General features: G+C 42.8%; 3 protein-coding genes across 3 annotated transcripts; 1 reads left to right on the forward strand and 2 right to left on the reverse strand.

The window, feature by feature from the left end:
• Nucleotides 1-271: 271 nt before the first annotated feature.
• Nucleotides 272-7,959, reverse strand: aaas (achalasia, adrenocortical insufficiency, alacrimia). Its single transcript, XM_030784728.1, has 17 exons — nt 7,914-7,959; nt 7,221-7,347; nt 6,970-7,097; nt 6,604-6,659; nt 6,417-6,508; nt 5,703-5,749; nt 5,480-5,578; nt 5,048-5,191; nt 4,803-4,923; nt 3,995-4,119; nt 3,651-3,711; nt 3,430-3,520; nt 3,127-3,193; nt 1,495-1,562; nt 1,283-1,364; nt 937-1,021; nt 272-589 (listed from the first exon to the last, which is right to left on the reverse strand). The coding sequence occupies exons 2-17, from the start codon at nt 7,332-7,334 to the stop codon at nt 443-445; spliced, it is 1,527 nt and encodes a 508-aa protein (XP_030640588.1). The 5' UTR covers nt 7,335-7,347; nt 7,914-7,959; the 3' UTR covers nt 272-442.
• A 2,133-nt stretch (nt 7,960-10,092) lies between these two features.
• Nucleotides 10,093-17,342, forward strand: map3k12 (mitogen-activated protein kinase kinase kinase 12). Its single transcript, XM_030784905.1, has 13 exons — nt 10,093-10,516; nt 10,821-11,004; nt 11,529-11,720; nt 12,070-12,228; nt 12,508-12,666; nt 12,921-13,029; nt 13,601-13,710; nt 14,189-14,305; nt 14,472-14,591; nt 14,962-15,631; nt 15,796-15,863; nt 16,800-17,088; nt 17,226-17,342. Exons 1-13 carry the CDS (start codon nt 10,093-10,095, stop codon nt 17,340-17,342), a joined length of 2,718 nt encoding a protein of 905 aa, XP_030640765.1.
• Nucleotides 17,343-20,714: 3,372 nt separating this feature from the next.
• pcbp2 (poly(rC) binding protein 2) lies at nt 20,715-26,552 on the reverse strand. The gene is made up of 13 exons (XM_030783724.1): nt 26,430-26,552; nt 24,792-24,923; nt 24,439-24,462; nt 24,149-24,181; nt 23,762-23,878; nt 23,158-23,289; nt 22,764-22,892; nt 22,471-22,545; nt 22,258-22,299; nt 21,731-21,803; nt 21,560-21,615; nt 20,976-21,145; nt 20,715-20,797 (listed from the first exon to the last, which is right to left on the reverse strand). Exons 2-13 carry the CDS (start codon nt 24,858-24,860, stop codon nt 20,761-20,763), a joined length of 957 nt encoding a protein of 318 aa, XP_030639584.1. The 5' UTR covers nt 24,861-24,923; nt 26,430-26,552; the 3' UTR covers nt 20,715-20,760.
• Between the last annotated feature and the right edge of the window lie 229 nt (nt 26,553-26,781).

Below are 26,781 nucleotides of genomic sequence, written 5' to 3' on the forward strand. Positions count from 1 at the left end.
ATTAAAAAGCAACGGTAGGCTGAACACCAGCAAGATGGCGCCATCTAGTGGTTTAGGGAGGACATCACTTTGAAGGCTGCTGAATAAATGGACAAGAATAACACGGATCAAACTCAGATTAATTTCAGTCCTTGGTGCACCAAAGATCAAGAGAGTTTTATATAAAAAAAAACAAGTGAATTATTTTAACACACGTTATTTAATCAGTATAAGAACCTACAATCATGTACGTATACCTTAAACTAAGCAATAGGAGAGACATTAAATAAGGGAGCTGAAACATTCCTATATGCATCAACCAGTCATAAGCACAACATAAAGCAAGTCTATGCTGATATCACCATTTATTTACGGTGTATAAAAAAAGGTGGGTTTCATGTACAAAGGGAAATGTCCAGGTTAAGGCCGAGTAAAGGTGTATGTGTGAGTGTTTTTAGGACACCTATTTGGTGTAAAGTGTGTGTGTTTTGTTGTCGGCTGCCTTGCTGGTAAGGTGGGGTATGGGTGGGCTCCCCCCCAGGCCTGACCGTGAGCCCCCTGCTCTGCTGAAGTAGAAAGGCACGTGAGAAATCCTGCCGTTCGACCAGCACTGCGGAGAGAATCAAACAGACGAGGAGACAGGGCCAGTGAATCCCGGTGATTCGGTGAGAAATGAACAGAGAATGAGTCAAATACTTTGAGAACAAGAAGTGAATAATGAGTCTGTGAGAACCAATCTGAAGTGAAAGCTTCGGTATCAGAGTGAGTCATGAGTGAACTGGCCAAGGCCGAGGTGTCAAAGATAAGAGTCATTACCTCTCAAGAGCATTAATGTGAGAGTTCAACACAGAGTCCACTGAGTAACAGCACATGCTGTGCACCAACCACTGATACACACAGTCCATTCATTATAGAAAAAGCACACACACACACACACACACACACACACACACTCACCACTGTGAGTAGAGCCCCATGCTGGAAATGTGGGTGGAATTGCATCAGTCTGGGCTCTGCACCAGCCTCCCCTCTCACAAACCCACTGACAGAGACAGACACACACCGTACACAGACCAACAAGGGTGCAATTAGAGGCGCTCATTCATTGCTAATACCACTTTTCCAAAAAAAAAAAAAAAAAAGGAACAGAACTATCACTATGAGAGTGACAGTGGACTAGTCTGTTAAAATCAGAATGAACCATTAAAAGTTAGGAGCAAGAGATAGGTATAACACTCATAGTAACATTACATTAGTCTGATAAGGGCAGCGTGAAGAAGGTAAAATTTTTGTGAGAATTCACCATGGCAGCAGCTCGAACACAGGACTGGTACGTGTCTTGAAAACAGCAATGATGGAGGGATGACTGGAAGACTGGGGATCACCTGCAGGAGAGGAGAGGAGAGGTGAAGAGGGAGAGAGGGAGGGAAAAGTGTCACAAGTTGGCAGTACAGAGATAGGAGAACGACAGACATTCTTCGCATCTTCTGAAGATGATGAGGGGAAAGGTTTTACCCTTAAGCAGAACAGCGAGTCTTTCTCCACTTGGGTCCCAAGCCAAAGACTGCACCTCCCCTCCAACACTGCCACAAACACAAGAGATTTATTGACTTTATGTTAACACTAGATACAGGTCCAACTCACAATGTCTCAAGTATTACTTTTCCACTGTCAGGCCTCAAGACTTAATTCAAGTCTCAATGGTAATATCAGTGTATCATGTCAACTGTCTTGCTTTTATAGTTTCCATGAGAGTTCCCACTATAAGCCAAATGTTAAATTTCCTGACTTTCCCCTGACTTTCACTGACTAAAAAGCTGAACTTCCATGACTTATAATGAACGGAAAAACAGGCCGCCTTTGTACTGAGCAGACAAAAACCAGCCACAGTATTTTAAACTGTTTGCGAGCTTTATTTACTAGTTCACATACGTTTTCAGTACAAAAGTTAAAGTTTTCACTGCTTAAACACAGTGCACAATTATGATCACATACGACTGGGCCTATACACCCTTGTAAACACACTGGCCCTTATGCAACAAACTTTGAGCAAAATATTTGCGTGGTTGTGAAGGGTTCCCTCTCCCACATTTGATAGACCGGTAGTAGTTTTACGAACTTTACATTTGGCTTTTCTATCGTCCACTCCTAACTCGCAGTCTTTGAAGTCATCATTTTGTAGCCAAAGCTCTTGAAACTGACATTTTCCTGGCACGTTTGCCTTCGTTAGCAGGTACAGGAGACTGCATATCTTGACTGAAGTTATTGGCAGTTGCCGACGAGCGGGAAGGGGATAAACGGGCACTGAAAAATCAAGTAACCATAACAACCATGCAAGCAATACAGGAACGCGTGAAATAACCCGATAAAGAAAAATACTGCATGGAAAATATTACATTTTGATAAATGGCAGCTAAAATTTAAACACACTACAGACAAAATTCCCTGACATTCCATGACTTGGCCCAAAAAATGATCAAACCCCCTGACTTTCTATGTGAAATAGACTTTTTAAAATTCCATGACCTGTGGGAACCCTGGTCTATTCTTCATGCGTTACTGATCATTTATGTGTATATTTGCAGTACTCCTATGTTTGTTTGTTTTTAGAGCATGTGACCTAAACATCTAGACTGAGTAAATGACAAATTTTTTCAGTTGGCAAACTATCAATGGATTCACCTATTTCAGCAGCTTACTAAGCTTTTAACACGGGGTGTTTTTGTGTGTGTATGTGTGTGTGTGAGGTGTGTCCCACACGACATGCGCTGGCATGTTACAGAGTGAACACAGCATATTCGTTACTCTGTGTGTGTGTGTGTGTGTGTGTGTGTGTGTATGGTACCAGCATGCAGACATTACAGTGTGGTGTGATTTTTCCAACACATTTGATGAACACTGAACAATTTATTGCAGCCTGAAGGAAGACAGCAAAGCAGAATCCATGGCTGTAAACTGTCTCAGACAAGTCCTGGAGATCAAGCAATCTCCAGTCACGTTCGTTTGTACATTTCAGCTGTTAAAGTCCCTAAAAACTCTGAGATGAGTCAGAGTCAAGTCCATGTTATAAGTCTACAAGTTAGAAGTCCTTACGTTCCTGATCAATACACACGTTACACAACGGACAACTTAAAAAACACAACTTACGTAATGTCTCCATCAGAAAATGTGGTCGCAGACAAATCAGCCACCACTGCTGCAGCTTTAGATCCTCCTGAAACACACACACACACACACACACAAAATCACTGATCGATCCTGATCCAACACCAGTGCACACTCACTCAGGCTTTAAACAGAGCACAGATTGTCTGTAGATGATCTGATGTTGACTGAATGGGGGCTGAGATAGAGAATAAGCAGTTGTTTATGGTACAGGGCTAAATTAAGCTGAGTAGACAGCAGGCTGTGTGATAGTGTAGGATTACTGAGTAAAGCAGAGATGAGTACCTGGGGCATCTGTGAAGGTTAGTGCATATATGACTGTCTCTCCCTGGACACTGAACAACAAACGGCTCCCATCAGGACTCCAGCAACCAGACTGAGAGAGAGAGAGAGAGAGCACTAAAAGATTAGGTCTCAGTAACAAAGGTCTTGGTCAGACATGGGTAATGTGTGTGTTTATCTGCGTGTGCACGCGCGTGTGTGTGTGTGTGTGTGTTGAGCCTCACCTGACAACGACCTTTCAGACATGGCCATCTCTCACAAGTCCACATCCTGGTCTCCCACACCCTGCAGCATAACATACACAAACACACACACACACACACACACACACACACACACACAAACACAAACACATCAACAGAGCTCTCTAGCCGTCCACAAATACACCTGATGCAACTAGTCAGAGTCGTTTTGAGCCTCTGAGTGTCAGCAGCAGGCAGAGTGGATCAGGAGTGCTACTGCAGGAGTGCTCTTCTCCAGGCAGGACATCACCTTCCTTTCAACACTGTGTGTGTGTGTGTGAATCCATATACATAATCTGTATAAATGTGTGTGTGTGTGTACGTACCTGAATAAGGCAGAGGGCGTAGCTGCCAGCACTCTCCCTCCATCAGGGGACCAGGAAATTAACGTGACTCCACCCCCTCCAACACGCTGCAGAGGAACGCAGGTTTCTGCTGCTACATCCCACACCTTCAAAACACACATACACACACGCATATACATATACGTGCACACACACACACACACACACACAGAGTTATACTGTTAAGTACCCACCAATTTACTATAGTTCGATGTAAAATCTAAAACTTGAGGCAACACTGTCTAAACAGTCAATAAGTTTGTACATTTAGCCTATGTGTGCATGTTCCAAAAAGCCTAGACTACAGGAAATGTGCTTTTTTTCCACTGGTTTGAATGGAATACGATGCTGTCCGCAACCAACTGCACAACTCTGTGTTGACATGGACTGTCTCAACTCGCTTCCGTTTGTTCTAACACAACAAATAGTCCGGTTCTCTATGCCTTCTGTTCAATCTCACATGAGCAAAGCTTCCTGCATCTGCAAAACTTTGGATGTGTGAGTGTGTGTGTGTGTATGTGTGAGTGTGAGAGAGGGAGAGAGAGAAAGAGAGAGAGGCATCTCTATTACAATGTAACTCAGCGAAATATTGATAATTCCTGTTTTGATCTTTGGGCGTCAGGACCAAAATTTCGCAGGAACAGAAAGGATTGGATTTTAATCTAAGGTTCATGCAGGACTCTGAGATGGACTGGCAAGACAGCTGGCAGGCAACTATAAATACGAAAACACCCCTACAGCGGGTTTACTATTGGTATCAAAGTAAGTTTGCTTATATGTTGGGGCATACCATCATGGCTGTGTCTGCGGGGGAGGCTGACACCAGCAGAGATCCGGAAGGGGACCAGGCAATGGAAGTGACTGGAGAGTGACCAGGGTGAGACAACGCCTGGGCACAGCCAGAGGAAGGGCTGAGAGAGAGAGAGAGAGAGAGAGAGAGAGAGAGAGACAGAGAGAGAGAGACTTATAAACTACAGGACAAGAGGTTCAGACAGTGAGCAAAGACAACGGGTAAGTGAAGTGAACGGTCAGTACCGTGTGGACAGAGAGGTCGGGTCCACGTGCCAGACAAGCAGGCAGGTGTGACAGGCCACTGCTAAAGCAGATGCACACAGAGGCTTCCACTGTAACGCAGCTACACTACGCTGCAGCCTATGTTTCAAAGTCGGAGCTGTCGCACTGAGAGAGAGGGAGAGAGACAGAGAGAAAGAGAGAGAGACATTGATTGAGAGAGAGATAACTTGAAATAATGTATGACTGTTGCACACTTTCAGTGAAAGCATACCGGACACGCTCAAGATACCACAAGTTGTGTGTCTGTATGTGTGAGTGTGTGTATGTACAGGTTGTGCTTGTGAGTGTACGTGTGACTACATGTAAGTACAGGTTATGTGTGTGTGAGTGTGAGCGTATGTAAGCACAGGTTGCGTGTATGTAATGGTTGTGTGCGTGTATGTGTGTAAGTACCTTTTAGAATTGTAGATCTTGATGGAGTCATCCAGTAAAGCCACAGCAAACTTATCAGTGTGTGGATGCCAAGAAAAGCCTCGGACAGCGCAGTCTGACCTAAAACACACACACACGTACATGTGCAACCTTTAAAAAGAACACACTGACAAAACTCACAGCTACATGCGCATTTTAGCATGTTAGAAACCATTTGGAATTAGCAAGTTATTTAAGTACTTACCAGTCTAGGACCTGAGAGAATTCAGCAACCATCTCTTCACTGCTCAACTACAGTCAGAGAGAGAGAGAGAGTGAGAGAGAGAACAATACAAAATATTACACACTCATATTAAAGAGATCTCATACATTCTAAAATGGCATGAGGAGGGTATTGATCAACCACATATTTAAACAAGTGTAATCATATAATCAGTAGGAAAGTGTGTTTCAGAGAGATGGATAAGAATGATACAACTCTAACCTGTGAGATCTTAACTTTAACCTTTTGCACTCTGCACTATACAACATTCATCATTCATCCAACATTCAAACATTTGGTGCCCATTCCCAAAGAGATGATAGAAGCCAGCAGCTGAGCTCTTGGCACTGTCATCCATATGTGTCTATAGACAGACTATATGTGAATGAATTAAAGATGAACAGGCCCAACACAGATAGATCTTCCAAACACCTTTACTATGACAAACAAAACAGAAATATACAAAACATACAATCTCTTCATCAGTTCTCTGTTGAGGATCCAGTATTTTGTCTGTTGGTTTTTTTTGTGATATTAGGGGTGACTGGAGTTTGTCTCAGCATTCTGGCCTCTATCATTTGAATTCAGAATTAACAGCTTGTCCCCGGCACCTTCCCTGTCGGGTACGCATGTCATTATGACTCATTACATTAGGCATATCATTATGACTCCAAATCATGAGTAAAAGATACTCACCGTCAGATGTGGGAACAGAGAACCATGGAATGAAGACATCCACCGAAGCAGAGCCAACACACACCCTGAACTCACCGTCAACCACTTAGGCACTGCAGAAACACACACACACACAGAGCAATGGCTGAAACTCAGTTGCAGAGTTCATCTATAGAGTGCACTGATGCATGAAGGCAGAGAATCCAACCTTCTTCAGCACTGTTGGTGATTTCATCTAAGAGCCCTGAGAGACCAGCATCCCGCCTAAACAAGACACACACAGACAGACATGGGAATGAGGGTTCAAGCATAGAGAGTAACAGCAAAGCAAAAGACAACAAGAGTGATACAAAGTCAATTCACTGTTATATATTTCACTACATGTGTTGTGTAGCTTATACCCCTGAACAAAGCAGTTACATTCAACATCATAGAGTGTGTGTGCAAATGTGAACACACAGAATACAAAACAGAGAATATGAGTGCATGCATGTATGCATGTCTGAGTGGGACACAGAAAGAGTACATTTTGAAGGGAGAGTGTCAGACTGTGTGTGCGTGTGTGTGTGTGTACCAGGCTCCAGCGCTTCTCATCCATAATGTGTCTCTGTGATCCAAGAAGGCAGCCTTGCTGCTGCTCTCTGGACGACTGTGTGGTTTCAGAGACTCTCTGGGGAAATGCAGGCTGGGCGGGTCCCACTCCTACACATAAATGCCATATTATTCCTGTCAGTCTTACAGAAAATTATACCTGACATCCCACCACATGGACACATGATGTAACGAGTATAACCCCCCGAAAGTTCTCAACTGAGGAAACTTTACCTGTTTCTCGTAACAGTCGGCCGAGCTGGCCGACACAAGCTCATTGTTTGCCTCGTAGAGAGTGACCTGACCCGCTGGTACAGGCGATGGAAACAGCGAGAGGGAACACATCATACTCACTGGGGGCCTGGGCGACAATAAAACGACTCAGCAATTACACAGCGTCACATAAAAAAAGAAATACAGTATTTGTAAACATGTCTTGAAAATACATAAGTTACTGTCCTGTTATCTATGGCGTCGACAATATTAGAATATTATCTTAGAAATGTAATACAATTCTTAACGTTTCAATTAACACGAAATACTGTGTTATTAACATCCTCAAGCTGGTGTACACCACAGCGAAATATTTAGTTGTTAGTTTGTTAAATAACTTTGAGCCAAAAGTCAGTAAATTGCTTCGACGTATTCCCTGGGAGTGCAGTTTGGGCTTCTGGTTTAAAGTTACACAAATAGGAGAAAGCCCAAGTTATACTGTATCTACCCAAAAAAAAGCATGACAGAAAACGACCATAGCTAGCCAACTTAAGCTAAGCTGGCTGATATATGAAGTATTAAAAGCACAGTGTTCATCTACTTCTTTTTAGACACTCGAATAATGCGTAACCCTGACTGAAATATATGTAACCGTGAACGTCATCTTGAATGTCTTGAATTGCCGAGACATTTATTTTTTAACACGAGCCTGACCTGATTCTGCCTCCATAACAGAACGCCGCGCCGTGATGTGAAACTACAGAGCACCATTATGGACAAACGGAACGAAATAACTCCACAACGCGCGCCAGTTTCTAGCAAGTCCACACTGCCACCTGCGGGATATAAAAAGCTAGTACATACGTTTTGGAAGCCTGTCAAATATGCACCGTATGCCTGTACTCAACGTCCTTGGTATTTTGTGCCCTCTTCATTTTGTAACTACGCTGTAAGATAGTTCTCCCCTCGATATACCGTTGACAATTGCCCATTTTGAAAATATTACGACTTTACTGAAAAGAGGATTTTATGTAAGCTGTTACGTGAGCTGTCTGCAGATTATCAAGTTAAATGTGAATCGATTGTCATAAATTCGAGTGAAAGTAAAGCACCTTTGCGTTTGTTTTTTATTATTATTAATTACATGACATCTCAGTGATGCTATGGTGTGAACCACACTGGCACCATTTTATCTCAAGCAGCACACACGCCCCCTTGTGGGAGTCACGCAGCCACGTGTGACGTCAGTTCAGCACCGGGCAGGAGACAGCTCCTTCCCCCTCCTCGCGCCGTGCGCCCCATGGCTTCAAGCTTATTGATAACGCAATTTGCCCGATGGGACTCATTTTGATCAGGTGAACTTGCCAAGACTTTGCCCGGAAAAAAAGATAACACGAGCTTGATTGAAGAAGAGGACACGACAAAATTCTACTTTGTATCCGGAATTAGAAAAAAAAATCTGATCCCACCCCTCACTTGACAACGCGACAACACGGAGCTCGAGAGGTACGGTAATGTTTTATCATCTACAATCGAAACTTGGCTTAGAGCTCTGTCTTCCGCCGACGGCCCGATTTAGATGAATGGCTTCGTGCAGTGTAGCAGCACGTCACGCGTCTTTAACGTAAGCATCCAGGTGAAAATGTTTGGCTATTCGGTGCAAGAGAATTCTTCATCGGCTGTATATGTATATATGTGAATGTGTGCGCGCGTGTATGTGTTTGTACATCCACTCGTTCTATAGGCATTGCGGCACTTAGCTCTGGTGCCCACGGCACTGGCTTTCATAAGAACCATTCATACTCGTTCTTTTGCCATTGAACATGACTTCCCATTTTGGCCAAATCAAATGTCCGCCCCGCAGCGGACCGTAATGCTATTATTTCAGACTCGTTGCGTGGACGGACGTCAGGCGGTCCATCTCGAATGATGGTGCAGTATCGCGCTGTTGTAAGTACACTGCATGTGGTATGTGTCAATGTGAACGAATACACACACACCACACGTACGCACGCACGCATACAAACGCGCGCGCGATTCGCGAGCACGCATGCAATACACGCACACAAACAATGCCACACACGCCGATAGAGAGATGGAGTGTCACACGCACGCACCACACTCGGGCTAGTTATGCAATTTTGTCGTATTGTGCGGAGACTGAAATGACGTGAAATCTACGTTACGACTGAAACGTAGGTTCGTTCGTGTGCTGTAGCTTACGGTAACAGCGTACAGTCCAAAAGAAGGTGAATGGAGTGCAGCCACTGTTATTCAACGCTTGAACCAGAAATGATATGTTATTACTATGTTTCAGACAGAAACCGTTTACGGTAGTAATAATACTTTTTAATTAGCACTTTTGAAACTGCATCTATTATGACCATTATTACTGCTGAAACCGCGAGTGTAAATGCGATTGTAGCCACCTCTGTCAAAGATGTGCTTCAGAAATGTATGTCACTAACGTGTGCTTTAACAGTAATCGTTTACCGTAATAATGATATTTTTTATTAGCATTAGTGAAACTGTTAATTTTACGACTGTTATTACTCCTGAAACAGCAAATGTACATATGAATGTAGCCACTTCAATTAATAGGATACCAGTACCTCTATTACGACCGCACACGTTCTCTCTACGCTAGGTAACAACTATTAGTAACTAGATTATGATTTTAATGTCACCAGTTTTGAAAACACTGTCCTCCTTTTTGCTGTTTTTGCTAACAATCATGTCTTTTCTCTCTCGCTCTCTTTCTTCCAATTGGACACATTCTTTCATGCTTCCTCCCAGGCTGTGAAGACTTGTGTCTGTGTGAGTTCACTCGTGTTGGAATATTGAAGGCCACCGTGTTTTAGGGGGGTCAGTAAATGAGTGTGCCCCCCTCAACATGGCTTGTGTCCATGAACAACGTGCACCCTCTCCCTCCCTGTCAGGGTTCAGCACTCCACTGTCTGAAACCCCTTACCGTCGTCCAGAGACCGACCCCTCTGCTTGCACCCCTGATACCGAACTCACACCTACTCAGTGTGTCCTCCGCAACGTGCTTTCGATCGACCCCCCAGGGGGCGGGAGCGCCCCTCACACTCAGGGCAACAGTCCAACCACAAGCGATGAGCCCACCCCCTTCTCCAACAGTGTGTTGAAGCTGCAGGAAGGTGGAGCAGAGGGAGGAGCTGTCCGCAGCCAATCGGAGAGCTTCAGGTTACAGGCGGGAGGTGGCGGCTTTCTGGAAGGTCTCTTTGGTTGTTTGAAACCTGTCTGGACCATGATTGGCAAAGCCTACTCCACTGAACACAAACAGAGTCAGGAGGGTAAGTGAGAGAAGAGGGAGGAGTGAGAAAGAGTGAAAGAGTGAGCAAGGGAGCTAGTGAATGGGTGAGAGAGAGGGAGGATGAAAGAATGTGTGTGTGTGTGTGTGCAAGAGAGAGAGAAAGACGTGAAAATCTTTCAGCAGGTTTTTTTTTTATTCTGTGTCTCTCTTTCACTCCCTCTCTCTCTGTCACACACATTCATTTTACATTTCTCACCTTCACAATCTGTTCTTCCCTTCCTCTACCCTTCTCTCTCTGTCTCCCCCTCACTCTTTCACTTGTTATTTTTTACCCCTTCCCTCAGAGTCGTGGGAGGTGCCATTTGAGGAGATCTCGGAGCTACAGTGGGTGGGCAGTGGAGCTCAGGGTGCTGTGTTTCTGGGGAAATTTCATGGCGAGGAGGTGGCCGTCAAAAAAGTGCGGGACATCAAAGAGACGGACATCAAACACCTTCGCAAGCTGAAGCACCCCAACATCATCACCTTTAAGTGAGTGAACACAGTCTCCCTCTGACCTCTGTTTTCCCCAGCTCTATTCTCACACACACACACATACATACACACCCACATACACACAGACGCGCGCGCGCGCGCGCACACACACACACACACACACACACACTCTCAGACACACATACTCACACACACACACACATGCACAACTGCGTATGTTTGTTGAAACTCAGCATTCACACTAGTTCAGTGAATCAAGAACTTGTTTATTACTCACTAAGCTATATTAGGTCTGTTAGCGGTGAGCCATAACCAAACTGTGTAAGTCTGTGTATAGGACTTGGATTAGAACTAATACTCCGCCACCCAAATGGTGACTGATATATGAGAGGCTTTATTCAAGTCACTGAGATGTAACGAGGTGTAGAACCGCTGCTGACAAGTAAAGGGAAGGTTTCAAGTCTGATTCAAGTCTTAATGGCCTTATACAGTGACCATAAAGTTGCTGTATCCATGCAACCAAAACCCATTTTTAGCTTATCCTTCTCTTTGTTTGTCAGGGGAGTGTGTACACAGGCGCCGTGTTACTGCATCATTATGGAGTACTGTGCTCAGGGCCAGCTCTATGAGGTTCTGAGAGCTGGACGTAAGATCACTCCCTCTCTACTGGTGGACTGGGCCATGGGCATTGCAGGCGGCATGAACTACCTCCATCTTCACAAGATCATCCACCGGGACCTCAAATCACCCAAGTGAGTTGGCATGCATACAGACACACACACACACACACACACACATACACGTATATATGCATGCACGCACACACGCACACACAAACATGCACGCACATGTGCGCACACACAAACATGCATTCACATGTGCGCACTCACAGTCATACACTGGCTTAATCCCAACCCTAGATTTCACACACAAACGCTCAGATAAATGATTTAAAGGTTTCAAACTAAGATGTGTAGACACTGTTTTCAAATCAACTGCCATAGTATCAAAAACCTCCAGAAACTGTTTAGTGGATCATTCATATTTATTTTTCTTTCTTTCTTTCTTTCTTTCTTTCTTTCTATGCCCATCTTTTGTCAGTATGCTGATTACCCATGATGACTTGGTGAAGATATCTGACTTTGGCACGTCTAAAGAGCTGAGCGATAAGAGCACTAAGATGTCCTTTGCTGGGACAGTGGCCTGGATGGCACCAGAGGTCATCCGCAATGAACCCGTATCTGAGAAAGTGGACATCTGGTAACAATTAGTGCACTGATAGAGTGAGAGAGAGAGAGAGAAAGAGAGTGAATGAGAGAGATAGTGAGACACAGAGAGTGAAGAGGGGAGAGAGTGAAAAGGAAGATAGTAAGAGAGTGAAGAATCAGCCTTTTCATGAATTTAAATTACGTGTGTCAGATTTTCCCTCAAACTGTCCTCATATCCATACTCTGTTCTTATTTATAACATCATCCCCCCAAACATCCACTTACACACACACACACACACACACACACACATACACGGCATTGTCCACAGGTCTTTTGGCGTGGTTCTTTGGGAGCTGTTGACTGGAGAGATCCCCTATAAAGACGTAGATTCGTCTGCCATAATCTGGGGTGTGGGAAACAACAGCCTGCAGCTTCCCATACCTGACAGCTGCCCCGATGGCTTCAAAATCCTTCTGAAACAATGCTGGTGAGAACAGGCACGCGCACACACACACACACACACAAATACGCACACACACACACACACACAAAACTACAGGACCTATGCTTAAAAAATGTAAAGTCAATGAAATGTGTTGTGAAGAGTGACACGATTATTGAATAATGAGATTCAAATAAAAACACACTTGGGAATCAGTTCCAGAGGAAAGAAAGATACTTGTAATATTTAAGGATTTAAGGGATTAGAATTATTTACTGTGTGTCTTTGATTGTGCGCAGGAATTGTAAACCCAGAAACCGGCCATCGTTCAGACAAATACTCCTGCACCTCGATATTGCTTCTGCAGATGTCCTCTCCACGCCTCAGGAGACTTACTTCAAATCTCAGGTGTGCTGAAATTGTCTAACACACACACACACACACACACACACACACACATACAGACCTGGGCCAAAGTGGTACTTGAAGTCACAGTGGAACTACTGGGGCCCGTCCCAAATCCCCTCAGTGCTCCTCCTCCTCGCAACCTTGCTCTTTTAATTAACAGGATGTCTAAAAGTTTTGATGAAGAGTCTTTAGGGCATTCATGCTATATTTGTTTGGTATAGTTTCAACTCACTCCTGTTTGAATTTCAGCAGTTTAATGCATCAGGACAGAGTCCTGCTCATTCAGAAACTTCTACAGCTCATTTTGATTAAGGTCTCACACACACACAAACACACACTGTCCAATGTTATGTATCCAAATGAACAATATAAAAGTGTTTTCTGGGTTTGCCAGTGAAATAATTATAATGATGTGTGTGTGTGTGTGTGTGTGTGTGTGTGCGCGCGCATGCGTATGTGTGTGTGTGTGTGTGTGCACATGTGTGTGTGTGTCTGTGTCTGTGTGTGGTGGGGGTGTGTGAATGTGTGTGTGTGTGTGTGTGTGTGTGTGTGTGTGTGCGTGCTTTTACAGGCGGAGTGGCGTGAAGAGGTGAAGCAGCACTTTGAAAAGATCAAGTCAGAGGGGACGTGTCTGCACCGACTGGATGAGGAGCTCATCAACCGTCGTCGCGAGGAACTCAGGTCAGCAACGAAACAGTACAAAGCACAGGTTGCCATGGAGATTCAGGTCTTTACAAATTTCAAAGATAAATACAGAGATGATTTTGCATTTAGGGGCGGCTATGTGATATGGACAATTGGAGATTCCAATCATGTTCCGACCAGTACGCTAGTATCAAACCAGCATATGACCCCTGATCAGTCAACCAATGGGCTTATTGCAGGTCTCTTAAACAGCTATATTCCTTTATTCCTTTGTGAGTACATCGGAAGGAACCATAAAATCAAGAGCTATGATGATTAAATCCCATTTAGTCTTGATGCATTTCAAGTTCTGTGGTGAAAAAGGCAAATTGACCAACAGTGCTCAGTGTATTAGAGCAGTTACATAGCAGAAAAACACAAAAAATATATGATTAAATAAAGCCTGGCGTCTCATGAGTCACGTGACCCAAAATGTCCAGAAGGAATGACTGGTTGTGGCTTGTGCTTTAAACAGACACGCACTGGATATTCGAGAACACTACGAGAGGAAACTGGAAAGAGCAAATAACCTTTACATGGAGTTAAATGCAGTCATGCTACAGCTAGAACTCAAAGAGAAGGAGCTACTAAGGTAAACAAGGACACACACTCATGCTTATGCCCTCTCTCTCTCTCTCTCTCGCCCTCTTTCTCTCAGTCTCTCTTGCTTTCTGTCTCTCCTGGTCTCTTTCTGTCTTACCGGCTTCACTACCTTAAAATTATGTGTTTTGAATTTTCTGTTGATATTCTGTGATAAGGAGGGAGCAGTGTTTGGATAAGAAATACCCCGGTCTCTTCAAACACCATCCCTCAAACACAGTGGACAAACTCATCAAGAAGAGGAATGTCCCTCAGAAGCTCCCGTCTCATGGCAAGAGGTGAAAACCTTACATGTTTCCAACAAGACAACAAAATGCTAACACTCACATCAATTAAAAACATCCTCGAGCTTTATATAAACTGTGATGTTCAATATTGTTAGCTAAATGACAGCTTGTGTTACTGTAATTATGTTTTTTAATATGTACCTGAATAGCCTGAACTAGTGAGAAATAAAAATTCACAGGATTTAGAACAAAAGAAGTATGTTAGTGTATTTTAACCTAGAAAAAAAATCCTATAAAATATCAAGACTCACATCAGAGAAAATCATAGAGAAAAAGAAATCATTTTCATTTGAACAGAGACTAGCTTTTCTTTTCTTTTCTTTTCTTTTCATTTCTTTTCTTTTCTTTACTCTTTCCTCAGGCCTGACCTTTTAAGGTCAGAGGTCATACTGCCTAAGATGGACACGGGTGTGCTGCAGGTGACTGTACCATCCTGCCCAAACCGAGGGTCCACGTCCCCTAACCGTTCCCGTCGAGTGAAGACGCGCCATCGCAGGGGTGGCAAAGGGAGCAGCGGGGATCTTTCAGGGCCCAAACACCCTCCAGGACCTCCCAGCAGAGAGAGGGAGACCCCTGCACCAAGCAGCGCAGCTCCTGGTACCCCTGCAAGCGAGGGAGGATCCGCACAGAGAGGCCCTCAACAAGATGCTCCCCCACTGAAACTGTCATCCTCCAGCCCAGACCTCCTCTGTTCCACAAGGGGGGCCGAGGGCGGAGCCAGTGGAGGGGCGGGTAGCCTGAGCGCATGTGAAGACCTTGGGGGCGGGGCAAGGGGCGGGGCCGAAGCTGGGGTGGGAGTGGACGAGACTCCGCCGCGCAGCGACACGGCTAGCGAAGACGCGGCTTCCCTGCCTTTCTCCAGCAGCCCCGATTCGCCGTGCTGCGGGAGGGGTGGGGCTGTGGGGAGGGGCCACACATTGGGGGAGGAGAGAGAAGAAGGAGGTGGGACTGTCCGATTACCCAGAGGAGCCAGCGGCAGTCACCTGACCCCCTCTGCAATCCTATACAGAGCAGCTATCACACGGAAACAGGTCTGCATGTACACGCACGCTTGAACATATCCAACGCACCTGAATTTAACTTAGTAACTAGACTACTGACTGTTCGTTGCTTGTTAAACGCTATTCATGGCAAGTGTGATTTTGTATGTGTGTGTGTGTGTGTGTGTGTGTGTGTGTGTGTGTGTGTGGCACAGCGCCGAGGTGTCTCTTCAGAAGAAGAAGAGGGTGAGGTGGACAGCGAGGTGGAGTTACCAAGGAGACGGTGAGTGAATGTCATCAGACTCTGCTCTATTTTCACACTCGTTCTCCCCTCTTAAACGATTTCGCTGTTTATAAAAATGACTCTCTCTCTCTCCTCTCTCTCTCTCTCTCTCTCTCTCCAACTCTCTGTTTGATGTCTTCATCTCAGAGCTTTACTTAGCCGTTTTATACATGGCTGCCTTTCTCAGATTCTTCTAGAATATTAACAAGCTAAAAATGCAGTTATTTTGCTTCAGACTAAGGTGAATATATAGCAGCATCCATAATTTTAGATTTTTGCACTCATCCTTGACAGTCCATAGTTAAATATTGATCATAAATGTAAATATCATATATATAAATCTAATATCTTTATTATTATCTTTGTTACCCACTGGGATTGAATATTAGTCATAACTTCAAATTACTTGTATAGCCTGTATTTGAGTATTCATGAATGTTACATTTTGCTGCTATATGATGCTCTGTGGCCCTGGTTTCTTAGTAGACTTTCTTACATTTTGTGCTGTTAATTTTTGTTCATACCTAACTCAGGTCATAGACCAAAAATTATCCTCATAGTTTAAGAGTAAAATAACATACACTTATATAGACATTATATAGAGAACTATGTCTACGGTTCACTCCTGATTTTCTAAATATAACGGTCTTCAAAGAATCCAGTTCATGTAATGAGGGAAAATACAGTTGATTTTAGTTGCTTAGCATGACATGCATGACATGTTTGCATGACATGCAGCTGTCTCAGTCATTTTTGCTGAAGGACCGTTGCACTGGGCAATGTCTTTTAACTTGCATCTCTAGGCACAGAGGCAAGTTTGTTATCTGAAGGAATCTTGCTACGTAGACAGGACTTCAATACAGCTTCAAAGCTCATGAATAATATGTTTATCAGAAACTGAAATGTCCTCTCTAATTGGTCTTTGTTGAAATATAGACGGCCCACCAGTATAACCAAGTGCCAATCAGTGTCAACATTCAGCTCAGAGAATCTGTCAGTCTCAGATGGGGAGGAGGGGCATACCACTGACCATTCCCACAGTGGAACACCTGATGTGGTGAGCACCAATACTGATGAACGTTTGGACGATCGCAGCGATGACCTCATCTCACAGGGCTCCGAGATCCCGGCTGACATCACTGACCCCGCCCTGTCTGAAAGAGAGGCCGCCGCACTTCCTGAACAGGAGAAATTTACACTGGACACAGAACAGAACATTTTGGAGGTAACACACACATACGCACACACACACTCAGTCACTTAGAGCAGTTTTGAAAAGAAAATAAAAACTGACAGACCCACACCACATTTTTAAGGGAATTTGTAAACATGACCTTTCTTTTTCTCTCTCCTTATTTTTAGATTCGAGCGCTGTGCGAGGATTCAGACTGTGATAGTGCTGAGCTCGACCAATCAGGGAGTGGAGAGCCAAGTCGCCCCCCAAGCGCAGGGGGGTGGGGCCAGGGTCCTCAGAACTAACTAACCAACAAACACAGACAGACAGACAGACACACACAAACACACACACGCAGACACAGACACTTATGCATTTGTACATATACCCCCCCCCCCCAAAAAAAACACAGCCAATCAGCTTACACACTCTGTGCAGCACCTCTGTACACTCTAGAGAGATCACTAACACATACAGCACCCATGCGTGCCACACACATGCGCACACACACACACACACACACACATCACGCAGAGAGAGGAAACAGTCCACGCTCCATCTAGCCTTCTCACAGGAAATACTGATGGGTCAGCATTAGTGTGACAAAAAATCCCACATTTAGTCTCTTTAAAAACCACATACCTTCTGGACCTGGTCAGGATTAAGAGATCAAAAGATTAGTGATCCAACAATGCCAGGAAACCAGGAGAAAGCCACGGAAATTACAAAAAAAAAAGAAAAGAGAAGAAAAGAAATTACACTCTTCTTCACACTCAGATGTAAAGTAATCAGTAAATTGCTGCTCTGTGGACTGAAGACACGGGTAGACAACCGGAAGTGCGGAATGGAGTCTGGCTTAGCCCGCCAGACACGATGATGTCACCACGTTTTTTACCCAATCAGTGGATGTTTAACGTTGGTTTTAAGTGATGTCGGCTCTCGTGAGGCCGAATGATCAAAAACACTGAAATGCTGGCATTCAATATACGGTGCCCACCGGTATTTCAGGAAATTTAAATGGACAAACCAAGCGGATATCACCATAAAAGGACAGGGCTACAACGTGCAATCCAAACAGCAGAGCTTATGTATTTTCACCCTGGTAGATATACTAATCAGTCCAGGAAGTCTGTAACTCTCTCTCTCTCTTACCTCCAGATTCTCTCTCTCTCTCTCTAGGTTAATAGGGACATGCAATACGTACACTTCAAATATTCTGGAAAGACAGCACTTTTATTTTCTGTACTTTCTGTAAAGAGAAAAAAAGATTTTCTTTTTGACGTATAAGAATTTTAACTCGAGAGTATTGAGTTTTTAAAAAAGAAAAAAAAGTTTAAAGCAGCCCTTATGAACAAATGCATGAGTACATTTGTATGCATTTTAATTTTTGAATCATTGTTTTTATAAATCTCAAGAAAAAAAATGTTTGCACTTTTTTACCTTGAATGTGTAATCTTGTTTTGTTGCTCGTAGGCACTTTAAGAAAAAAAGAAAAAGAAAAATAAGACATGAAATATTTAACTTCACCAACCTCTTCCACACACTCATTAAGCACTGAAAGGTCGCTATGATTCTAGACAGCTCTTTGGCCCTAATGTAGAGCCAATCTGAACCCCTTTCAACTACACCCCCCTCTGTCAAATCAGAAAAGGCTAAACAGGCATTAGTAAATAAGTTATATTCTCCATCTGCCATAAGTGACAGGAGAAGGGGCACAAGGAGAAGGGGCACAAGGTTGATTTTGGATGGGCCTATGGTTTGTTGCAATATTCCTTCTTGTTCAGTGGGACTTATTGCTGAAGTGTAGGGCTACATTCTAAACAACCAGTCATATCTGATATGTCTTTTCACTAATTAGCCGTTGAAGTTTTCATCAGCCTGTTCTTCGGTTGTGAGTGTGGAGATAGTGGGGTGGAAGGACACAGCAGTGTTTGAGTCTGTAGAAACACGCTCGTAATTGTAGATCTCACCACATGGGAAAAACGGAAGATAGAAAGAAGAATATAATGTACTAAAACTGGATGAACGTTTTGTCTCCCCATTAATTCATAGCCCTTTAAAACCACAGTGGCACATAGAGAAATCCAGGGCAGATATAGAACACTGCCCTCTAGTGGTATGGAGTCAAAGCATGCCATCTTTGGATTTCTTTTGGGTTTTTTTTTGTACTGCCTTGCTCAATGTAACTGTACTATACAAAATCTATTTAAGGTAAATATAATGATCAAAAATAAAAACTGTACTAGTAAAAATGAACCATAAACGTGTGGTGATTTTGTTTGTCATTTCATGTATTGTGTACAGTAAAAAGTATTTCGATCATTTTGGCTTGAGGATATGACAGAACTTGTATTGGTATGTCAAACTGTATATGAAAGGGAGCTTGACAGAGATAGATCTTGGAAATAAAACACAAAAGGGGCATTCTGTAGTTTTAGCATTTCACATCTTTTTTAATTTGCATTTTTAAAATTCTTCATTCCTGTTGCACCCAATTCTACAATATTCTGAAAACGTGCACAAAAAGTTTTATTCTCTCCTTTATCCTGAAAAATCAAAAACAAAAAAAAAACAAACAAACAAAAAAAAAACCCAACAATACGAAATAAGTCTGACTCAAGCAAAAAAGGAAAGGAGGAAACTAGTGTTACTTCTAGAATGTTCCTTCTAGTCATTTAATAGATCAACAACTCTGTCGCATCATACAAAACAACGAGTTGGATTAGATCCTCCGCAGCCTCCCCACCCCAATAGTTAAAAAAAATATTTTCTCTATTTAAAAGAAATATTTTCAACTCATTATGATAGTATATTTATATGTATATATATATATATATATATATATATCAGTTTATCAGAAATTTCAGTAAGAGATTCAACTCTATCTACCAGCCTCCCCTCTAACTTCTGGATTTAAAAAAAAAAGAAAAAGAAAAAAAACCCGGAATGACATAAAATTAACAGTTTAACATTGACCGACAATGACGTCAAACCAGCGGGAGGTTTAAATCCACTGAAAGCCCAAATGACTTCCTATGGATTTGTCTGTAACGGACACAATGTAGAAAGCATTTGGGGGGAACAAAACAAAAAGATATTTTCCACCCAAATCCTTCCAGCTTATTTCCAGCTTTCAAAAAAAAAAAAGTTAAATTAAAATAAATACACAAATTCATAAAATACAGGGAAAATGGCAAAACCATCAATACTTAACTTTTGGGATAACGTTTTTTTTTTTTAAGCTTTTTTTAAATTATTTTTGGAAAGAACAATCTGAGAACTAAAACCCTTCAACCTCTTCAGATTTTACGTTCACTTTCAAGCGGCAACATCAATGACACAATATACATCAAGAACCAAGAAGAAACATTAAAAACTATAGTTAAAAGGGGTTTTAAAAACAATCTTTATCCAAGAGATAAATAAATAAAATACCTTTGTATATATCCATGAAGCATAGCGGGATGAGTGTAAAGATAGATCAAGTTGTATTTGTGTGTGTGTGTGTGTGTGTGTGTTCTTTTTTTTTTTTTTTTTTTTTTGGTGGTTGTGCGTGAGTGACAGTTCATGCACATGTCATGGTTGTGCGTGCGTTCGTGTGTGTGTTTGTGAGTGTGTGGGTATGTGTGTGTGTGTTTGCGAGCGCAAGATGCAAAAAAAAGAAAAAAAAAAAAAAAAGTAAAAAGGGGTGAGTTGCTAGTGGAGATGCTTTATGTCAGCGGGTCAGTTAGCCGCCAGTCCTGTAGCCTCAGAGGAAAGCCTGGAATGAGAGAAGAAAACAGTCGTTTTAGGACATCAATAAGAACTGCAGCTGCAATTATTACCTGTCACTGATTCTGTAAACTGTTGCCACAACACTGGTGTCCGTGTCTGTGTTAGTGTGAGTGTGTGTGTGTGTGTGTGTGTGTGCGCGTGTGTGCGCGTGTGTATGTAGTCACCTGGCGTTGATGAGGTACTCAGCCAGGCTGATGCTGGCTGGAGAACCTGTGATGGTGACTTGGCGGTCTGTAGAGCCCTCCACAGGGTTGGCAATCTTTATCTGAGCTCCAGACATCTGACGAATCTCATTGATCTTGGCACCCTGACGGCCAATGATGCAGCCAATTAACTGCCAAACAAGAGAAAGGGGGGGACTCGTTTACCCATAACAACTTCCTGTCAGGTTTGATCAATTTGAGCTTACTTACAACATACACCTAAACCATCAGGATTTTCAGTCAGGGAGAATTTCCAGTTGACCTTAAGGAATGTTAATTTTTTAATCCCAAATACACAAACTCTTCCTTCAATTTTCTGAAATCATATTTCAATTTCTTTCCTTTCACTCTGATCTACATGAATCCACAGGAATCCTCATAATATTTCAGTTAAGCCCAGTAAAAAGTTTGAAAGTAGCTCACATTTCATCCAATATATACACTTCTTGTTTTCGTAGTCATTCATATATGAACATGAAACACACAGAGGCATGCAAAACTGAGTTGTGTTCGTGCAGCCACACACATCACACATGCACACTTACGTCATTAGGAATGGTCAGTTCATGAGAGCCAGTCTGTGCAGTAGCGTCCATTCCAGCTGTGGAGAACCAGATAGAGTTTGAAAATCAAACAAAACAGCCCATCCACACATAGAGGTCAACTCAGTCAGAGTGAGAGTCTGTGTTGGCGTGTGTATGTGTGTGCTGATTTACCTGTAAAACCTTGGCTACTGGGGGCCAGAGGAAATGGGCTCTGCTGCATAGCCAACTGGTGAAGTTTTGTGAGCTGTGAAGAGCAGCATTTTAGTTGTTTAGTTTTACCTCTCAAAGAAAACAGACAAGTGTCCAAAATTACCTGCAATTTCTACCATTTAGAACAATTTGACTATGAGAAAATCCAGGTTTTCCTGAAGGAAGAGACAAACATACTCTGGAGCAAGCTGAGAGGCGGGCCCCATTCTAATGATGGAACTGAGAAATGAACATAGACTTTGCTGCCCCACCATACCATTCTCATTACCAGATCCACTTCAGGCGCGTCCCTGAGCTTAAGCCTTTTCCTTACCACTGTGGTCACAGACATGCTCACCGAGGTCTAGCTCAAAACTGCCATAAAAGTAAAACTAAACTGATTTAAAAAATCTCGTACTGTTATTTATCATGCAGTGTCCACAGTATGTAATCATCTAACAACAGATTTTATGTCAATGGAGGAAGAGGACAGTAGAAGTTTCTCTTACATCAGGTTGGGGAATGGCATGTTGTCCCTGCACCGCATATGCCTGTTTAAAACACACACACACACACACACACACACACACACACACACACACACACACACACAAAAAGGTCTATTAGCTCATATTACGTTATGCTCAGAATACAGCCTGCAGCAACACACATACTCACAACAATCAGAAATTAATTACTCTACTTTTGAATTGCACACACACCTGTCCTCCAGCAAAGATGACAGGCGAACCTGAGGGTTTGGGTCTATACGGGATGGTCACACCTTTAGGAGGAGACTGAGTGAAAAACAGAAAGATAAAAGGGGAGAGGAGTAGAGAAAGACAAAGAATAGAAGAAACAGAGCAGGAAAGACAGATCAATGGGAAAGGTGGGGGACAAAACAAAGTTAGTTACAATGTAGAACTACAGTTACAAATGCAAAACAAAAAAAAATGAATTCTGTCACAGCTTAATGTGTTTTTTGTTTTTAACTCATTTAATATTTTCCTCTCACCTCTAGCATGACCACACAGATCTGTTTGACACACTCAATGATTGACAGCGGGGTTCCGGCAATGGTGATGGCTCTCTCTGTGGAGTTAGGCAGCATGTCTCCCGCCACTTGCACCTGAGCACCCGTTGACTGGAGAAGGAGGGAAAAAGAAAATTAACACCAGAGAGATCTCCCAGGTCATTTGACCAGTTCACAACAGAACAGTATATAATATTCTCATGACAAAGGGATTATGTAATCCACAAAGTTTAAGGCTAGTTTTTGTGGACACTTGCTTCTTTCATAGAGCTAGGAGAGATCAGTAGAAGAGGAAACCCTGTTCTAAACAGCAGCGAGGACTGCTGTTAGTGTATGGTACTACCTGCAGCTATTATCAGCTACGGGGAACACTCACCTCTCGGATTTCTTTAATCTTACAGCCGCCCTTGCCGATGAGCGAGCCACACTGGCTGGCTGGGACCACGATCCGCAGCGTCACTGGAGGTTTGGATGTGGCCGTGCTGTTGGACATGGAACTGCTGATGTCCTGCAGGTTAAGGTGCAAGAGGGTTTTACAACGAGAGAAGAGAAGGCTGAGACATGGTTCTGTTTGACTGTCTCAGAGTACAGAGATAAGTGTGGAACCACTGAACACTGGACATACTGGGATTAAGAGATTCTCACCTTCTTCTCTGTGTTAAACAACAACCATACCCAACTGTGCAAATTAAGCCCAAATGACTAATTAATTGTTAAAGTGCAGTGAAGTGTTCCTCTCCTTGACTACATCCTGCTGTTAGCTAGTTCGCCCGGCGACCTGATTGGAATATTTTGAAATCCTCTGATTTTTATTACGTCCAAACCCTTTGTATTGCCAAACAGAAAACACACCCTCATTGTCCACATTCTGACAAGTCCAGCATTCAGTTTGGACCCAGTTCCAAGAAACCATCCAAACTGCTAAGAGAATCCCTGTGGTATTATCTTATTAATGTGAGAAAAAGTAACACTTTCTTTACCTCCTCCAGTTTGTCGATGATCATGGAAAAGGCTTTGAAGATGGCGGTGGTGGGGCCAGAGAGAGTGATGATTCTCTCCGGGCAGTTCCCTTCAGAGATGTTGATACGGGCACCACTCTGGTGAGGGAAGAGATGGTGAAGGGAGAAACAGAAAGCAAGAAAAAAAACAAAAACAAAATCTGTTACGTACATATCCCGGTGATAACCAACAAGCATATCTTTCTCAGTCTTCTGCTTAACTACAGAAATTCTCCTCGTGTGCAACATGTTAAAAACCACAAAACAAACTGTGAGAACTCTCCGGGCAGTTTTCTAACGGTATGCTTTGACCTCCAACTGATCAACTTTACATACTATGAGAAGCTGAGTATTGGCTAACACACTCACCTCCTCTCTCATCTTCTTCACTGATTCCCCTTTCTACAATGAGAGGAAGGAAAAATAAAATATGATTAACGCTACAATCAACACCAAACACAGCGTGTTTCTGTGATACCCACTGTGAGGCAGTATGCTGCTTGAGATGTCATGAAAGTTAAAAAAAAATAAATAAATAAAAGGGAAAAAAAGAACAGAGAAAAATAAATATCTGTCCAGGTGTATATGTTACAGTTTGAGTCTGGGTTTAAGGGTGAGTAACATTTGAATGTTTTACTGAAAAGCACAATATTACTTACCTTGCCTATAATACTCCCAACCTCCTACAACAGATCGGAGAGAAGACAGACGTTAGAGCAATCGCAAAACATACGGTTTCTCTTTTAAAAAATCAGGGCAGGCATCTCTATAGAGGCTCACTGTGCATATTTCTCAGGAGAAATAAAAAGAGAGAACACTCAGACAAGACTACACCTAATCTGCCAAACCTCATTTAACTTAAGATGGTGGTTTTTTTGCACATCACATGAAATATGGAAGTGTTCAACTATTGGAAACATACTGTTCTCTTATTACACATTCAGCATCTGAAGTGTAAACTAAGCTTGATTTATAAGGTTACTTCCTCACACACACACACAGATTCACTCACTTTGCCATGCATGAGTAGCCTGATGGTTAGAGTGACGTTGAGTCCTCCTTCAATCACACTGGAGTCCATCCCTGCACTCTGGAGGTCTTCCTGGTCTTGTCTTCAACTCTTTGGTCACCAAAATTAAATCTTCTGAAGATACCAATTCAATGAGCCAACGAGGCACAGAATAGACAGACAAAAACGATAATGACACATCACAGCTAATGCATTAAATACCACATTAGTTTGAATGGAGCGGAGGGCTGCTTCAAACTTTAACAACAAAAAAATCTACTCATGATCAAAATAGGAAACCGGTTAGTGGAATATAGTCTGTGTGTGGTTTATCTTTTAACTTTAAAAGGTCTGCCATTGCGGTTTTCCTGGAAAATGACCCGTCTTGTACAATTACCATCGTCTCAAAGTTACACTCAGGATTTGAAGATGCAACTTCAGCTAGCTACAAGAGTCTCGTTAAAAACAAAGCTTACTGGCAGTAGGGCTAGGAGTAGCGGTACTGGTCTGACAATAAAGCTTTCGCGGACGATTCCGCTTACATGATCGTTCCTCTTATCATTCGCTCTCATTCAAACCAACAACGATTTCCTTACATTCGGAAGTGGGCTTCGTAAATCTCGAAACAGTACTGGGGTTTACGTGTAAGGGACATTTGACGCACGGAAATAGAGGTTAAAATGCTCAAAGTTCAACTTTCTAGTTCAAATGTAGCGTGATCTTAGAACTCTATGATGCACTTGATTTGTATGCGAGCCTACTGTAGCGATGAGCTGCAACGACGTGACCTTTGCTAACTCTAAACTTAACAGCCGATAAGCATCGTAACTGAATGTCTCCCGCTGAGTTGCCACTGCCATTTTAGACCGTACCAATACAACTGTTTAACCGCCTAGTCCCACAAGAACAAATGAATAAGTTAACAATAAAGAAAACTAGCTGCCAATGAAGTGATTTATCGTGGCAAGCTCATTCATTCTACACAACTGGTTAACTCAAAACGATCATCAGTGAACTTTGTATAAATGATATATGCTATCTAGGGTCCAAAATAACGCCCACGGTCTGCATGGCGAAACTCGCATTCACCGGCTGAAAGTATGTGCACAAAATAGTAAAGGGATCAATCTGCTAAGTGAACAAGATCGATGGACGCGAAACAGTGGATTATCTAAAGATAGCAAATGTTTACGCTGCTTAACCAACGAAGAGGTTCAGAAATATTGAGTGACCCATTTAACGTGCTAATAAGAGCTAACTGGCTAGTTAGCGTGCTAGCATAGCCCCTCTAACGTGGGAGCTTAATACAGAAACAGTTAGCAAGCTAGCACGCTTGCTGCGAGCTAGCTCAATGGTAACTATTCTCTCTTAATAAGACATTTAATTGATCAGAGGTCCTTGGCACGAGAAATGAAACTGTCTTTCAAAGGAGCAGAGCAAAACCAAACTTACAAGCTGTTTTACTTACTTTTGACCCAGAAACTGCCTAGCAACTGGGCTAGCTATAATCCGCAACTAAAGAGTGCTTGTGCGGCCTAGCGGGGTATTCGCACGCACCTTTGAATTTCATTCTAGTTGCGCATTCACCGTGTCCCGCATCGAAAATACATTTAACAATCGCAATGAATCCCACGTTCTTACCTGAACCGACCCTGTAGATGCGTTCAGGGGGAGGGGTAGGGTTTAAAGGGTAAAAGGGGAAAGGTTCGGGAGGGAATTTTGAGAGGATTCGGGGAAGAGGGAAGACACACGGATGCGTGAATGAGCTCCACTCTTCTCTGTACAAAGACAACAGCCTGCGCCCTCATCAACTTTCACCTATGACCCCCCCTCTTCCTTCGTCACTGATACCCACACCCACCCATATACACAGACTGATATGTTCATGTGTTTATTTAATAAATATTAAAATAAACGTCAATTACGTTGGATTTTTTTAAACGAATCTCTGTAGTCTACATGCTTAATTTAATACATATAAAAGAATACTGAG

The sequence above is a fragment of the Chanos chanos genome, chromosome 9, assembly GCF_902362185.1.
Source record: "Chanos chanos chromosome 9, fChaCha1.1, whole genome shotgun sequence".
NCBI classification, from domain to species: domain Eukaryota; kingdom Metazoa; phylum Chordata; class Actinopteri; order Gonorynchiformes; family Chanidae; genus Chanos; species Chanos chanos.